The 18,376-nt window shown below is 41.7% G+C and overlaps 1 protein-coding gene across 2 annotated transcripts in view; it reads right to left on the bottom strand.

Annotated features, from left to right (window-relative positions):
* LOC117517505 (serine/threonine-protein kinase PAK 3) overlaps positions 1-18,376 on the bottom strand; it is a 149,949-nt gene that overhangs the window by 22,582 nt on the left and 108,991 nt on the right. The window contains exon 6 of one of the 2 annotated variants that reach the window (XM_034178534.1): positions 7,128-7,190. The exons of the other annotated variant lie outside the window; for it this stretch is intronic. Within the exon in view, the coding sequence (XP_034034425.1) occupies positions 7,128-7,190 (63 nt within the window). The remainder of the gene's footprint in view (positions 1-7,127; positions 7,191-18,376) is intronic. 2 annotated transcript variants of the gene reach the window in all.

Here is an 18,376-nt window from a genome sequence, read left to right as displayed (position 1 = left end):
TGCTGTCACTTTCATGGATATGCACTGTGGAAGATTTCTACAAATGCGACTTAGTGTCGGGATTGTACCATGCAATGTGTGCAAAAAGAACTGACGCTTAATCGTTGACGCTGTAGCACTCCGGTGGTATAACTTTAGTACAAACATGACACTTGGGAAAACCTGATATTACGATGGTGATGTTACGACATGTAGTACAGCATTTTGGGTTCCACGGAAATGCAAGGAATTACCAAGGTATGTCAAAGGTCACAGTTACACCTCCGTCACACTAGAGGCCAACTGAGGCCAAATGCCAGCCAAATGAAACTTCGACCCACATTTGGGAGGTGTCAAGATGTATTCGAGAATGTTGGACAGCAGTGTGAGAGCAGTCTACACAGTCGGGCAAATTCCTGCGGCTGCCCTGAAAGATTTCCTCATGTGCAAAATAGTCGAGGTGGAAAAATATCAAACAGCGGACGGAATGCAGTCTGACCGCAATCTGACAGCAATCTAAATACAGTAGTGTTCAGAATAATAGTAGTGCTATGTGACTAAAAAGATTATTCCAGGTTTTGAGTATATTTCTTATTGTTACATGGGAAACAAGGTACCAGTACATTCAGTAGATTCTCACAAATCCAACAAGACCAAGCATTCATGATATGCACACTCTTAAGGCTATGAAATTGGGCTATTAGTAAAAAAAAAGAAGTAGAAAAGGGGGTGTTCACAATAATAGTAGCATCTGCTGTTGACACTACAAACTCAAAACTATTATGTTCAAACTGCTTTTTTTTAGCAATCCTGTGAATCACTAAACTAGTATTTAGTTGTATAACCACAGTTTTTCATGATTTCTTCACATCTGCGAGGCATTAATTTTGTTGGTTTGGAACCAAGATTTTGCTCGTTTACTAGTGTGCTTGGGGTCATTGTCTTGTTGAAACACCCATTTCAAGGGCATGTCCTCTTCAGCATAAGGCAACATGACCTCTTCAAGTATTTTGACATATCCAGACTGATCCATGATACCTGGTATGCGATATATAGGCCCAACACCATAGTAGGAGAAACATGCCCATATCATGATGCTTGCACCACCATGCTTCACTGTCTTCACTGTGAACTGTGGCTTCAATTCAGAGTTTGGGGGTCGTCTCACAAACTGTCTGCGGCCCTTGGACCCAAAAAGAACCATTTTACTCTCATCAGTCCACAAAATATTCCTCCATTTCTCTTTAGGCCAGTTGATGTGTTCTTTGGCAAATTGTAACCTCTTCTGCACAAGTCTTTGATTTAACAGAGGGACTTTGCGGAGCATTCTTGCAAATAAATTAGCTTCACACAGGTGTCTTCTAACTGTCACAGCACTTACAGGTAACTCCAGACTGTCTTTGATCATTCTGGAGCTGATCAATGGGTGAGCCTTTGCCATTCTGGTTATTCTTCTATCCATTTTGATGGTTGTTTTCCATTTTCTTCCACGCGTCTTTTTTTTTTTTTGTCCATTTTAAAGCATTGGCGATCATTGTAGATGAACAGCCTATAATTTTTGGCACCTGCATATAAGTTTTCCCCTCTCCAATCAACTTTTTAATCAAACTACACTGTTCTTCTGAACAATGTCTTCAACGTCCCATTTTCCTCAGGCTTTCAAAGAGAAAAGCATGTTCAACAAGTGCTGGCTTCAGACGGCTTCATCCTTAAATAGGGGACACCTGATTCACACCTGTTTGTTCCACAATATTGACAAACTCACTGACTGAATGCCACACTACTATTATTGTGAACACCCCCTTTTCTACTTTTTTTACTAATAGCCCAATTTCATAGTCTTAAGGGTGTGCATATCATGAATGCTTGGTCTTGTTGGATTTGTGAGAATCTACTGAATCTACTGGTACCTTGTTTCCCATGTAACAATAAGAAATATACTCAAAACCTGGATTAATCTTTTTAGTCACATAGCACTACTATTATTCTGAACACTACTGTATTTGTACGGCATGAAAATGGCATTCGAGGCATTCTGACTGTGTTCGAGGGGCAGTTCGAAATGACCCACCATATAATGAATGTCCCGACTGTACCTGAACGCACCACGAGTGCACCTCGAGTGTTGATGAAATATATTTCCTTGACCCGCAATCAGACCTCACTTGTACAGCAATGTGAGTGCATTCATCATATTTTCACAGCATTTTGACAGCTGTCTCGGTAATCCTAATGCGTTCCACCTACATTTATTTGTTCTGCTTTTGGAGGCTTAATGCGTACAGCGTATGCACGAATCATTTGGGACGGGTCGGAGCGCAGTCTGAGTAGTTGGACAGCTGTCTTCTGCAAACCTTATTCCCCCCAAATGGGGCACAAATCTTGTTTTTTCTTTTTTCTTTTTTTTTTTGACATTCGGCCTGGGTCGGCTTGATTCTTGCTAAGTGTGACGGAGCCCTTAAGGCTAGACCAGGGCACAATGATGGAACATTCAAAATTAACACGGACACCCTCTTGGACCTTCTAAGGTTTGAGACCATGAGTTTTGATGATCATATCCCTGAAAGTGAGAAGGGGCTTTACTGAAGCCTGCAAACCCAGCAAAGATCAGAGTGAATTTTGGCCAGTCTTGTCTTTATTCTGATTATTCAAAATCGAAGGAAGCAATTTTCAAAGTTGGTGAAACAGCTGAACCTGACCTAGAAATGAAACAATTTTCTGGGGCAGAGCCAAGAAATCTGATTTTATTTTATTTTATATTTTCCATTCCAAGATAGGGTGCAACATCAGTGTATGAAAAATCTCATCAAAACATCGAGCCTGATAGCATTATATTTTGGGGCGGATCTGCATAAAGTGGCACACTCAAACATTTTAAATATTTCAAATATGGGTTTATTTGGGTCTCAGCAGAGGTATGCAATCTTACCCCTTGATTCCGTCAGGTGTGTTTGTGACATCTTGTTTTATTCTGTCACGCATTTACCTTCAGATCTCACCAACAGGGATTCAACAACAGAGCACTTTAAGAAGTGGAACATTTGTTTACTTGTAGGTTTGGTGATTATTCCTTGCTTAATGTGCTTATGCCACGGAGGAGTAGTCTACGTAGTGGGAAGGTTTCTTTTGTTTGAAAGGGTTCCATAAAAATACAGACTGGGTGCATTTTCTCCACAGAGGGATGCACCTGAAATAGTACCACTGTGCTGGTGGCAGAATCATAAAGATTGTCCAAAATGGCAACGATCAGCTTTGGCAAGTGTGACGCAAAGCAACCTCAAAGTGACGCAGTCATGGCATGACACAGCCGCAATGTGACGCAGCCATAAAACGCTGCAGCCGCCATGTGACACAACACGATGCGCCACAATGTTGTTGTGACACAGTCATGACACAGTCGCACAGAGATGCAGTTGCGACACAGCTGCAGCGCCTCCATGTTGCAGCGATGATGCAGCGCATCCATGATGTGATGCAGACAAGATGCAACGCAGCCGTAACGGACGCCACGTGAGCAACGGTGGCGAGAGGTTGCCATGCGATATGGCACCACAAAAGTCCAAGCCACGCAATGTGACACGATGGATGCAAATAAAGTGACACAAATAAAGCGATTTTGAGTGATTAGCGTGTTTGTGGCGCGATATCACGTTGCATCGCGTCATGTTGCCCTCTTCCCCAAGTTGAAAAATTTGAACTTTTTCGTTTTGTCGCGCCGCAATGACCAATCAGGGACTGGATATGTAGTGACATGGAGATGTCTGGAGTTTATACTTGATGTGGACATGTCCTGTCTCTGGCAGCCAGCCTGTGAGCTTATGTCCCTTTTGTCCTTTATTTAACACAGTTATGACAGAGTTGGAGAGGAGCGCAAGGAACTGCAGCAGCAGCCAGTTTTTTTTTTTTTTTTTTTCACGTGTACCCTTGCAAACGAATAAATCGTCCGTGAAGATAATTTTATTAACTACACAGATGTATAATAGAACAAATGGTGATTGGTTTAAAACACAATTATGACAGAGTTGAAGGGGAGAGCGAGGAACTGCAGCAGCAGCCAGTTTTTTTTTTTTTTTTTCACGTGTACCCTTGCAAACGAATAAATCGTCCGTGAAGATAATTTTATTAACTACACAGATGTATAATAGAACAAATGGTGATTGGTTTAAAACACAATTATGACAGAGTTGAAGGGGAGAGCGAGGAACTGCAGCAGCAGCCAGTTTTTTTTTTTTTTTTTTTTTTTTTTTTTTTTTTTATTGTTCACATGTGCGCGCGCGAACGGGACAGGAGGTCCTCAAACTGGGTCCTGGAGAGGCGGAAGTACCGCTGAAAACGGCTGTCAACCAGACGCAGCTCCTGCAGCAAATGATGAAACTCCCCGAATTGGGAACGTCTCATAAGGATGTTATGAACCCACGGATGGCGCTGCTGGTGATGCTTGTCAGCTTTCCACAACAAATAGAGCACAGCAACTTGCTCCGTGTGATCAATGTCCACCATGTTGACTTGATGGTGAGTGGAATGGAAGCTCCTCCTATTTGATGACGCATTGGGGCGAATTTTCGCTGCGAAAACAGAGCGACACACCGGGCGATGGTGGCGCGTCCATCGCCAAGCAAGGGACACGAATTTGTGGCGTCGTGTGGCGTCCGGTGTGAACGCGGCATAACGCAACACAGCTGCACCTAGTGGAATTTAGGGGTACTAAAAGCTCTTTCACACTTAGCTGATTCAAATACAAAACGCTCCCAATGCTGGAGAATAAAAATGCATCATATCAAGCAACAGAACTCAAAATGTGAGACAAAAAAATAAGCCAACATTCATATAAGAAAATTGGTCTAGTGCAGTATTTTAAATTCTTAATGTTCGATACATCAGACACATTCTGGAAAAAAAGCAAATGACTGGGTTAATAGCACAAGAAAGCATCATGAGTCAAGTGAACGCAAAGAAGACAAGTGATCAAACAGTGAGGTGGCATTCAGTGCGCGTCATCAGAACGACTCTGAGTCAGGATGCCAGGTCAGGAGTTGCATGAACCAGTGATGAGCATGACTGTAGCAAGTAGGAATAGGAACATACTTTTCTATATTTTTGTGAGTTAGAAAAACATGCTGCAACATTGAACTAAAGTGCAATATGGTGATGAATTGTATAACCATCCTCCTGATATGCAAGAAGCCTTTAACACTAAGCCTTCGCTATGACTTCATTCTACCCATCCAGAACTCTGCAAGCTCGGCTCACCTTCCTCTTATGGAATGGAAACATTTTATCCATTTCCAGTCTTGTCATGCATAATGAGGCAATGCAGCTGAGGTCTAGTGATTAAAGAGAGCGAGTCTGGCTGAAGGAAAGTCTCGGTCCTTCATTCAGACATTCTGGCCTCTGAAGTGAGTCCTGCTCTAAGGAGGGCTATGCCAAGACTGCAGTGCAGAGATGAGATTCTGGCCGCCTCTAAGCAGTATTAGGTGATTTTGTTTTTTTTTTTCTCCCTCTAGAGCCATGCTGTAATGTCTGGTGATGAAGTTGCAGCCACATTATTAGCAATGTGGCTCAAAGTGTAAGTAACGTGAGCATAAACATGCACAGGTTCGACAGTCATCACAACCCTGTGTGGCATGCGCCCCTGCTGTGCCAATTCAGACACACCACTAAAAATGCACCAAAATGTATGGTGGCCATACAGACCACAATGATGTCAAAGTAAGACAACACCAGCAAAAGCAGAAAACACTAATACTATAATGAATGCATAAAACATCTGCATCAATTCTGTAACAGGTACTCGAAAAAGCATCTTGCTAATTGGAAAAACGCAGAGAGTGCAAACATAACCCATAGCACATGTAACAATTTAATATGGTTGCCTGTCTGATGAAAATTCACACAACGCACCCAAACACAGAAACCATTCATAAAGCTTCACACCACAATGGAAGCACTACACAAACAGCTGTTTCTGCACGGAGACTTTAACTGGTGGACCATTCAGTGCATCACAGCGCTCCACTTGTTATCTGTATCTATACAAATAGAATTCCGTATTGTGGTTATTTTACTTGCAAGGCACTGTAGTCAATTAAATTACTCCGGGCAGGAACTTCTGTTTGTGTTGGAAGTACCTCTGTCATGTTGAGAAGCTTTGCAAAGCATTTCTGGGTTTGTGTGTGTTGTGTGAATTTGCTGCAAACATGTTATCAAATCAAATCGTTACTTGTACTGTACATTATGTTCATATTCAGTGTGTTTTTTTTTAATTCTTTTTTTTCCCAATATGCAAGATGTTAATTGATACCACTTTTTTTGAATATTTGCAAATATTTTCTGCATTTACTAGTGTTGAGGCCCCTATTGGGCAGCGCAGTCTCGTTTGAACCCCTACGTGATATCGTGGGATTTGACCACATTTGGGGACAGCTGGCATGAGCACGGCAGAGAATCCCGAGCAAAAGACTCGGGGAAAAAACTCCCACACTCCCGAGCGGAGTGTGGGAGTTTCAGCACAAACCATTCAGCCCGGCTCGGTAAACTAGCATACTTGCTGTCTCCTAGCGGACCTGTCAGTTTAAAATGGTTTCCGCTGAAACCCCCATCCTCCGAATGTTTTGTGCTGACACTCCCACACTCCACCCGGGGATTAGTCTCTTCCCACAAACAGCGTCAATTCTAATGGGAAACTGCTGCACTGTTTTGTTTTCAGCTGCAGTCACTGAAGCAGTTGTGAAAAGTGCAGTTGTTTTCGATTCCCAGTGGAGAAGGGAAGACGAGGCAAATGGGAGCGGTTGTGTCGGTAACTATTAGCTTACACATATTTTACCCCTTTAGCGCCCACCCTCAAGCGAGACTGCGCTGCCCAATTCACTACGAGGAAAATAAAAGCATTAAAGTAAACAAACAAATGACATAGTGTCCAATTAACCCCCCCACCCCGTTCCATGAAATTTCATTGCAGAGAGTGATGATGTCTCTAAAATTAATTATCTGGCAGATCTAATATAATGGCCTTCCAACATAAAAGTGGTGCTTGGAGCATGTAGATAGTTGGCGGAAATCAAAGTTAGAAGACCAAATAGTTGAATTTAGAATATTTAAAAAAGCCAATGCAGAGATACATCGTGTGGAAAATAATGTGAAGGAGTTACCTTGTCAAATAATGCGCTGCAGGTTCTAAGGCTGACAGGAGGCCCAGATGACAGCAACCGGTTCTGAATGTGAAGGTTGAAAATGGGAGGATTTTACTCAAAAACAAACCCATACAGTCTTTAAGAGTCAGCGGACGTCAGGGGAGGAGGTGGGGGTGGGGAGGACGTGGGGGGAGCAGGGCGGTGGAAACGCTACTGAGAGATGCACGTCGTTCCCTTCAAAATACATCATGAGGACAGAAGCATCAGACTAAAAACACCGCCAGAGTCCTGTCCCTGGTGTCTGATACGTGTAACTAATTCTGTCTTAATCGTTTTTTTAGTTGTCATTCACCTTTCTGAAGGTGTTTGTGTTCTGGGTTGAGTTAGACATTATTATTATTAAAAACAATAGATATATCATAAACTGTGTATTTAAAATAGACATGAAAAATGACGTTGAAAAAACATTCTGGTTTCTCTTGCTGCAGATTCCGACGTGAAGAAAGTCAAAGACACAAAGATGTTTTTATCAACTGATCTTTATAAAACAGCCAGATATTAAAATAGTGCAGATATTTAAAATTAATTTTAATCTCTTTTAAATGCAAAAAAACAAAATCTCCAATGATTACTGTACAACAACATTTCTTGCTGGCTGTTAATATCAACCCATTAACAATGAACTGATTAATTCATTAATTAGTTATAAATCTGAAATGCATTGCATTGAAAAATGTGAAAAAATAATATGACTGTAGAGTCTACAAATGTCTAAAGTGCTATTATATCTGTCATAACTAAGAAACTGACAAACAATATGGAAACACATACGACACAATCATTTCCTTTATAATGTAGAAACATGACACATTACAGTGTGCTGTGAAAACGTTTGTGACCCCTTGAGCTTTTACATGTTCATTTTTTGAATAACATCAAAATTTAAGAGATTTCAGGCTTCCTCATATACAAATTATTTAAACTATGCCAGTTAAACTCAGTGAAAAGATTTCTACAACATAATGTAATTTTTTGAAATACATAAGTGTAAACAATGGTGTACATAAGAATGTGTCACCTTTTAATAGTACACAACTAAATCATCATAAATATGTGAGCATTTACAAATCACTGAATATGTGTTGGAATTTATTAACATCATCATTAACAAATACACACAGTATGGTACTGTACTGTCTGGAGCAGGCAGTTCTCAAAAACTGAGTGACCATGCAAGAAGACTATTGTTCCATTCATCTTCCCTAACATGTCTTGGTCAACTAAGGAAAAGTCATTTTGCCTGAAGGCCTAGTTTGCCAACAAATCATACCATTTGTCCAGTAGAGGTAAATCTACAGTACTTCGGGGTCTTGTTCACGAGTGGGGCGCAAGATTGGCTGGAGAATCGGCGCAGCAGGGACGGTGTTGCATTCACTCAACCATACTGTTGTGACAAAAAGGGAGCTGAACCAAAAGGCCAAGCTCTCGATCAATCTTCATTCCTACTCTCACCTATGGTTATGAGGTTTGAGTTATGACTGAAAGAACTAGATTGTGGGTACAAGCTGCCAAAATGGGTTTCCTCGGGAGGGTGGCTGGTGTCTGCCTTAGCGATAAGGTGAGAAGCTTGGTCATCTGTGAGGAGCTTGGAGTAGAGCCGCCACTCCTTTGTGTTGAGAGGAGCCAACTGAGGTGATTCGGGTATCTAATAAGGATGCCTCCTTGGTACCTCCCTAGGGAGGTGTTTTAGGCATATCCAGCTGAGAGGAGACCCCGGGGAAGATCCACGACTAGGTGCAGAGATTATATCTCCACACTGGGCTGGGAACACCTCTGTATCCCCCAGTCAGAGGTGGTTAATGTGGCCCGGGAAATGGAAGTTTGGGGTCCCTTGCTGGAGCTGTTGCCCCCGCAACCCGGTTCCGGATAAGTGGTTGAAGATGATGAGGATGATCATATAATTTTGCGACAGCCAGTGTTGCCACAGTTACTTTGAAAAAGTAATCCAATTACTGATTACTGATTACTCCTTGAAAAAGTAACTTAGTTACTTTACTGATTACTCAATTGTAAAAGTAACTAAGTTAGATTACTAGTTACTTTTTTAGTTACTTTTCCCAGCTGCCGACAACAACCCTCTGCCACCTCAACATGACAATGATACCTGTTTTGCCAAAACTTACTTTATAGTCACCCTTTCTTGACTTCAATGAAAATAAATACATGTTTTATAAAAAGTAAAATAAAGACCTCTTTCTTGACCTCATATTTAACTGTTGACAGCACTGTAACAGTAAAACTTGCAATTTCGAACCTACATTGTTTATAAATGTAACTATTAAAGTCATTCTAGCATTTTTCTAACATTTTAAATTCTCTCTAAATATTTACTTGTCGAAATTAATATTATTTTAAGTAGTATTAGTAGTTGTAGTAAAAAAAGGCTTCAAAACTGGACCTTTAATCTAGGGGTGTTGTGAGGGGGGCACATCCCTCCCCCACGCCCCCATTCCATCTGGATTCGCCCCTACTTTGGCATTTGAGCACAAAGAATGGATAACATTTATTTATGCAGAAAACGTGACCAGATTTACAGGTAAGAAAGTTTTATTGTGTTTTCACATCATGTGGTCCTCAGAAAGAGAGTTTAGGTGCATTTGAGTGGAAAATAGTGTTAGTTGTTGACGCGTCGCGGAGGATCAGCTGTTTTAACGTGCAGATATGGAGCGGCTCAGCTCAGCTCTAAATAAAGGAGGAAAAAAGTATAAAAATGTCTTTGTAAAGCTCAGTGCAGGTGTGCTGATCACCACGCTTTAAGAGGAGACGACGAGTCGAGCAGCTGCAAAAACTGTGGATGAAAAGCTCATAGCTCACTTAAAGTGGGCAGTTCAGTCGAACCCCGACCTCCTGCCCACAGACCAAGTTTAATGCTGCTGTCGACCCACAATGAAAAATAATAGTAACGCACAGTGACTTGGAGAAGTAACTCTAATCTGATTACTGATTTGGAAAGATTAACGCGTTAGATTACTCGTTACTAAAAAAAGTGGTCAGATTAGAGTAACCGGCAGCACTGGCGACAGCATAACTGAATCTTTGGGAATGATCATACACAGACTGAAGTTTAACCTTTGTAGGATTTATTACCTTTTTTATGGGTTCAGTGTTTTTTTTTTGTTTTTTTTTGTTTTTTTTTTTGGTTCCCTCTGCATTTGGAAATGCTCACGTATCCCGACTTGTCTAAAGTACATTTGATGAAAAACGTAATGATTTAGTTGTTATATTAATAGCAGCATATACTTCTGGCATTCCCTGGTTTGCTTTGATATTTTTATTGAATTTGCTATGTTGCGGAGACTGGTTTTCACTGTGAGTTTACAAGGCATCATTTTAGCAGTTGTAATATAAATGAGCCTGAATTCGTTTTTTTTTAGTTTTGTCATAAAAAAAATGTCATAAAAATTCAAAGGTGTAAAAGCTCAGTGGGGTGACACCACTGTTGACTGTCACACCAGAGCTGAAAATTCATCAAGAAACAAACAAAAGTGAAACAGAAATGCAAAGATCATCAGCCGAAACTCTGACGTAAAAGTTCGCCTGACATTGGACAGCAATGCCAACAACACAAAAGACATGAAATGTCAAACCTGCCCGGAGGTAAAACACACACTCTCTGATCACCGATCAAAGAAATGTTGAGTTTTAAACAGCAGAGGTGCGTGTGGGCTGACAGATTCTTCCTGTCGTCCAACATTCATTGGACATGTATGTACAAAATTCCTCGAATGTCAACTGGTACATGTGATAATGTAAAACTAAAGGTCCCTCAGAGAGCAGATACCTCCGCCAGGGCCCAACAAGTCCACTGTTTGTGTCTGTGAATATGCCAAAGTGCCAAATAACATGAAAATCTACAGGACACATTATATTTATGTTAATAAAAAATAATTTATCCACACCGTCTTCAAAATCTAAACAACTACAAGGTCTGTTAGAAAAGTATCGGACCTTTTTATTTTTTGCAAAAACCATATGGATTTGAATCACGTGTGATTGCATCAGCCAAGCTTGAACCTTCGTGCGCATGCGTGAGTTTTTTCACGCCTGTCGGTTGCGTCATTCGCCTGTGAGCAGGCTTTGTGTGAGCAGTGGTCCACCCCTCGTCGGATTTTTATTGCGAATAAATGTCTGAACGATTTGGAGCTTTGCTGCATCAAATTTTTCCAGAAACTGTGAGAGACCTCCAGGTTGACACCATTCGGAAAATTTAGATGGCTTTCAGTGACGATTTTATGGGGATTACACAGATTAAGGAGTGCTCCAGCCGCTTTAAAGGCCGCCCACAGCGTCTGAGAGCATGGCGCACTCCGAGCGCCGATCGACAGGCTGAAACCCCGCTGAAACAACCAGATCATTTCCAAGGTGAAGGCTTTGTTGATCCGGGACGTCGTCTGACTTTCACAAAAAGGCAGAAGGCGTGGACATCAGCACTTTTTCGGCACATTCTACTGTTACAGGAATTTTTTTCATGGAAAGAGAAGCGGAGGATTGCACCACCGTGCCGCTCATGGCGCTCCTCTTTCCATGACAAAAACTCCTGTAACAGTGGAATGTGCGGTTCATTTCTAAACTGGATGCTGTCTTGATCCGGTATGTCGTCTGATTAGCACAGGAATTGCGGAAGACGTGGACATCAGCACTTTTTCGGCACATTGAGACAGACATGCGGAGGAATTCCGTGCGTCGCGGCGGTGCTGCATGGCGCAAAGCAACGCCGTGATGAAGCCTCACAGGACATGTTGGGGCATGTCCAGCTCATGCAGAATTTCTCGGATAGTCACACGACTGAAAAGCCACCAGAAGCCATCTGAAAGCCACCTGAAAGCCGTCCTGTGAGACCAACACGGAGGTGGTTTTGTGCCGCGCCATGAGTGGCATGGTGGCGCAATCCTCCGCTTCTCTTTCCATGAAAAAAACTCCTGTAACAGTAGAATGTGCCGAAAAAGTGATGATGTCCACGCCTTCTGCCTTTTTTGTGAAAGTCAGAGGACATCCCGGATCAACAAAGCCTTCACGTTGGAAATGATCTGGTTGTTTCAGCGGGGTTTCAGCCTGTCAATCGGCACTCGGAGTTCGCCGCGCTCTCAGACGCTGTGGGCGGTCTTTAAACCGGCTGGAGCACTCCTTAATCTGTGTAATCCCCATAAAATCGTCGCTGAAAGCCATCTAAATTTTCCGAATGGTGTCCACCTGGAGGTCTCTCACAGTTTCTGGAAAAATTTGATGCAGCAAAGCTCCAAATCGTTCAGACATTTATTCGCAATAAAAATCCGACGAGAGGGGTGGACCACTGCTCACACAAAGCCTGCTCACAGGCGAATGACGCAACCGACAGGCGTGAAAAAACTCACGCATGCGCACGAAGGTTCAAGCTTGGCTGATGCAATCAGACGTGATTCAAATACATATGGTTTTGCAAAAAATAAAAAGGTCCGATACTTTTTGGACAGACCTCGTATTCCCAAAGCCAATAGAAAACTAAAATCATCTCACCAGTCCTGTAAAACACAAGAACCTAAGTATTAAAACCTAAATCATTCTGAGACACTCCTACTGTTCCTCCTATCATTTTAATTTATGGTCATGGTGAAAAAAATTTGTTCAGCATTTGAATCCTGCAGTTAAACGTTAAAGCTTTGCAGCAAATCTTCTGTCTGATTACAGTAAATCTAAAATCCAGTGGAGGCAAACATCCTGTCAAATAAAAGTGCATCTTACTGAGCCCCAGAACAGCCATAGAGAGAGGGAAATATACATATTGAGAACATGTTCTACTTCAGTGAGAGCACAAGATACATTTTGATGAGTGCTTTGATCATGTTACCTTGTTCTGACATTTTACTTTAGTGAATAATGTTTGTCACAGCAACTACAATATGTAAACATTTATTTGTTGGGAAAAAGCACGATAAACCTAAAAGTTTTACGATAATCACTGAAAAATCATCAAAGTCTGTTTTATGAAGAGTTCATATGGGTAGTGAGTTAAAAATCAAAAATTGTGCCATTAATTCAGACTGCAAAGGGGTACAAGGACAAGTGCTTTACAAACACAGGGAGAACATGCAAACACAGAAAGGGGAAGTTTGGATTCAAAACCAGGACCTTCTCACTGTGTGACAACAGTGCTAACCATTTATCAAATCAAAGCATTGACACAAATTGTACAGTTGTATGTAAAAGTTTGGGCACCTCTGATAATTTTCATGATTTTCCTTTATAAATCATTGGTTCATTCAGTTAAATATATCATATAGCAGAGAAACACAGTGATATTTGAGAAGTGAAATGAAGTTTATAGGATTTATGGAAAGTGTGCAATAATTCTTTAAACAAAATTAGGCAGGTGCATAAATTTGGGCACCCCAACAGAAAAAATACATCAGTATTTAGTAGATCCTCCTTTTGCAGAAATAACAGCCTCTAAATGCTTCCTATAGCTTCCAATGAGAGTCTGAATTGTTGGTGAAGGTATTTTGGACCATTGTTCTTTACAAAACATCTCAGGTTTGTTGGTTTCTAAGCATGGACAGCCCGCTTAAAATCACACCACAGATTTTCAATAATATTCAGGTCTGGGGACTGAGATGACCATTCCAGAACATTGTTCTTGTTCCTCTGCATGAATGCCTTAGTCGATTTTGAGCAGTGTTTAGGGTCGTTGTCTTGTTGAAAGATCCAGCCCCGGTGCAGCTTCAACTTTGTCACTGACTCTTGAACATTGTTCTCAAAAATCTGCTGATATTGACTGGAATCAATGTGACCTTCAACTTTTAGAAGATTCCCAGTACCTGCACTGGCCACACAGCCACACAGCATGATGGAACCACCTCCAAATTTTACTGTAGGTAGCAAGTGTTTTTCTTAGAATGCTGTGTTCTTTCTCAGTCATGCTCAGTCGTGTTATGTCCAAATAACTCAAGTTTAGATTCATCAGTCCAGAGCACCTTATTCAAAAATGAAGCTGGCTTGTCCAAATGTGCTTTAGCATACCTCAAGTGACTCTGTTTGTGGTGTGTACACAGAAAAGTCTTCCTCTGCATTACAGCATCATACGGCATCTCTTTGTGCAAAGTGCGCTGTATAGGTGAACAATGCACAGAGACACTATCTGCAGCAAGATCAAGTTGTAGGTCTTTGGAGCAGGTCTGTGGATTGACTATGACTGTTCTCACCATCCTTTGCTTCGGCTTATTTGAGATTTGGCTTGGCCTGCCACTTCGGGCCTTAACCAGTACTGTGCCTGTGGTTTTCCATTTCCTCACTATGTTCCTCACAGTGGAAACTGACAGCTGAAATCACTGAGCCAGCTTTTTGTATCCTTCCCCTAAACCACGATGTTTGTTTTTAGGTCATTGAGAGTTGTTTAGAGGCTCCCATGTTGCCATTAGAAGAGATGCAAAGAGGAGAAATATTTGCAAATGGCCACCTTAAATACCCTTTCTCATGATTGGATTCACCTGTGTAAGGAGGTGAAGGGTCAATGAGCTTACCAAACCAATTTTGTGTTCCAATCATTAGTGCTAAATGTATTCAAATCAATAAAATGACAAGGATGCCCAAATTTATGCACCTGCCTAATTTTGTTTAAACAATTATTGCACACTTCTGTAAATACTAGAAACTTCATTTCACCTCTCAAATATCAGTGTGTTTGTCTGCTATATGATATATTTAACTGAAATTTCTGATCCAGACAACCAATGATTTATAAAGGAAAATCATGAAAATTACTTGGGGTGCTGAAACTTTTGCATACAACTGTATGTCATGTACACACAATAGCAGTTTGAGTGCTTTGTGTAGTAAAACAAGCTTGATTTCCATAGTTTTCCCTCTATGGTCACTTCAGGGCTCCATAGGACCCACTTCTCAGTAGAAGTGAAACAATTGTCTCATAGAAGGGACAGTTCTGTTTGTGTTTTAGAGGCGAACACACTACATGTTTGAGCCAGCGTGAGGTGAAGCTACTGTCCCTTAAATGTAGCTCTGTTGTCCAGCAGAGGTAAATTTACACCCTGGCTGCCAAATCTACTGGAAATAAATTTCTCTCAGTAGTGAATTGTTTTATTGTTGAATGCATTTTGATGTAAAAACCCTTTTCCTCCTCTCAGGATAACTTCAATTAGAATGCTACTCACAATCTCTTTAATTCTAAGTTCAAGCTGATGTCAGGTCAATGCAAAGACACAAACTGAATTACTGATTCCAATAGATGCTTCCAAAACACACCTATTGACAAGTCATTTCTTTTCCATTTCACTGAGTCATCATAATAAAATGATGGCTCATCCTTTCTGACAAAACAAGAGAAAGTACATTAGACATGTGATGAGTCCTTTTCAATTTGATACAACACAGACGAGCAAGTACTATAACATCATGTATCATGTTTAACTGTACTGCAGCTTGTTAATAGTTGAATACTGGAGTTCTAACCAATCCAACTGTCAGCTAGGAATAGAATGTGATGGACTGCCTTTTCTTCCAAACAGGATGCTGCTACAGAATAAAACTGCTGGCACCTATCCTGGAGGTCTGCATCCCTGAGATCCTGGTGTGAAATAGCACCACAGCTAAAAGCTGAGTCACTGCTGAATGTATCAGAACCACAGACAGTCCAACGCCTAAATGATCTCTTGGTTTTGCACAAACTTTTAAACTCACTGGCACACCTACGTGCTTTTCAGTGGCAAAGAGCTCCTTCATGCAGAAATGGTGGATGGATTGCACCCAGTGTAGTTTTCTCTGAAGCAGCAAATCCCGCCTCTTCACCCAGCTGAGCACGCTACAAGACAAGGCAGTGGAAGCTTAGATTACTCTGGTCTAAGCTAGGAATGAGGTCAGCACAGCGGGAGTCTTCCTAGATGCAGCCAACCCACAATTGAAACTTGGTATTTGAAAATCTGGATAAGTAGATTTAAAAACAAAAATAATGTGCAGTGGTAGATTTCACAGCTACATGTGGGCTTTGTACTGATTGGCACGTACATCAAATTCATGTCACTATGCATCCTATTAGTGTGGATCTTAAATTCCTCAAAATAACTTTGGAATTACAGAGTGCCAAATGAACGTGTCCAAATGCAACATAGTGTATCACCACCAATTCAAGAAGTTTGATAATCACTCCTAAAAACAACAAATACGAGGTCTGTTAGAAAAGTATCAGACCTTTTTATTTTTTCAAATACCTGATGGATTTGAATCACGTGTGCTTGCATGAGCAAAACCTTGAACCTTCGTGCGCATGCGTGAACTTTTTCACGCCTGTCGAATGCGTCATTTGCTGGTAAGCAGCATTTGTGTGAGGACGTGTGTAGTGCTCTCGGCAGATTTTCATTGCAAGGAAAATGACGGAATGACTGGAGCAGCACTGCATCAAATTTTGCCAGAAACTGGGCGAAAGCCAGGTGGAAACCATTCGGAAGATTCAGCCGGCTTTCGGTGACGAAGCAAGGGCATCACACAGATTAAGGAGCGGTACAACTGGTTTCAAGACGTCCGCACAACGGTGGAGAGTGAGCCACGCTCCGGTCGGCCATCAACATGCAGAAATGACCAGATCATTTCCAAAGTGAACGCTGTGATGATGATGGGACCGTCGTGTCAGTATCTGAGAAACTGCGGAAGAGGTGGACATCAGCACTTTTTTCGGCACATTCCACTGTGACAAAAGATTTGGTCATGAAAAGAGTGGCTGTGAAATTCGTGCTGAAGCTGACGGTGGAGCAAAAGCACATTCGTGTTGAAGTCTCACAGGACATGCTGGACTCCGAAAAATTATGCCCACCTCTTCCACAATTTCTCGGATAGTCACACGACTGAAAAGCCACCGAAAGCTGTCTGAATCTCTTGAATGGTTTCCACCTAGCTGTCACCCAGTTTCTGGCAAAATTTGATGCGGCGCTGCTCCAGTCATTCCGCCATTTTCCTTGCAATGAAAATCCACGGAGAGCGCCACACATGTCCTCACACAAAGGCTGCTTACCAGCAAATGACGCAATCGACAGGCGTGAAAAGGTTCATGCATGCACACGAAGGTTCAAGGTTTGCTCATGCAAGCACACATGATTCAAATCCATCAGGTTTTTGCAAAAAATAAAAAAGGCCGATACTTTTCTAACAGACCTCATAGATAGAAGTTCCATAATGATGTGACTTTCCTGTTAAAATAACACAGGGCTTTGTAAATAATAATAATAATAATAATAATAATAATGGGATTCCCGAGAACATATTGGACATCCTAGCCAGCATAGGGCCCATTCGCACCATGACGTGAGTTGGCTGATGCTGGTTGACATAGTAGATTCACAAAATTCTCTGTGAAACACTGGTGATGGCGGGCTCCAGGGGTCCAATTTGGTGCCTGCAATGCTGGATGATGTTTCCCAGCAGAGGGCGCTGTTGTACTGGTGAAGCTCAACATTTCGCAATGGTCCACTGTCTCGACACAGGATGTAGTTTAACGTCCATCATTGGAGGGCAGATGCATTTGTAGTGCACTCCTTGGAGCAGTAGTATAGCTTAGCAGAGCTGATGGTTGACTCAATGCTTGAAATATCATGTGACGTAGCCTGTATGAACTCAACATAACTGTGATTGCATCACTTGCTACTGGTGCGCTGTCAAGACAGGTTATACACTTTCCTTCATATGTCTTCAAGCCAAAGGGATCCAGAGGAGGTGGTGCATCCAGTCAAGCCTCTGATGTTGGCCAGCTGAGGCCCGCAGAGGGCAACGGAGTGGTAATGATGTACTAGCAGAGGTGATGTAGCTGTAGTGGAGCTCAAATCTTGCTGGCGGTTTAGCATAAATGTCAGACTTTTTAAGTTTGTTTAAAATTTTTACGGGACCGCGACGAACACCAGCATTGCACAACTGACGTTGACTTAGCTCCTGCAAAGACTGGCGGACCTTGGCGCTGGTTAATGGTAAGCAACTTTTCTCTCTTCATTGGCAAATAATCATCAGAGTATGAAGGGGCCAATATACACAGGTACTATGACTGCTGTGTAGAGTAGGGGTAGAAACTCCAATTTTTTCCAAATGAATACTACCATTTGTCAGGATTGTGTTCTGGCTCTTCCATTGTTCAATTCTTTCATGGATTGGGGGCTGGATAGGGTAGTGGAAACCAGTTACTTAGGTGTATTTGTTGGCAAGAAATGTTTTTTTTGACTTTCCTACTCAGATGTGCTATG

Source organism: Thalassophryne amazonica, chromosome 9 (genome assembly GCF_902500255.1).
Source record: "Thalassophryne amazonica chromosome 9, fThaAma1.1, whole genome shotgun sequence".
Taxonomy (NCBI): Eukaryota; Metazoa; Chordata; class Actinopteri; order Batrachoidiformes; family Batrachoididae; genus Thalassophryne; species Thalassophryne amazonica.
Note: the sequence above shows the minus strand (reverse complement) of the source record. Positions and strands in the feature narration are given on the sequence as shown.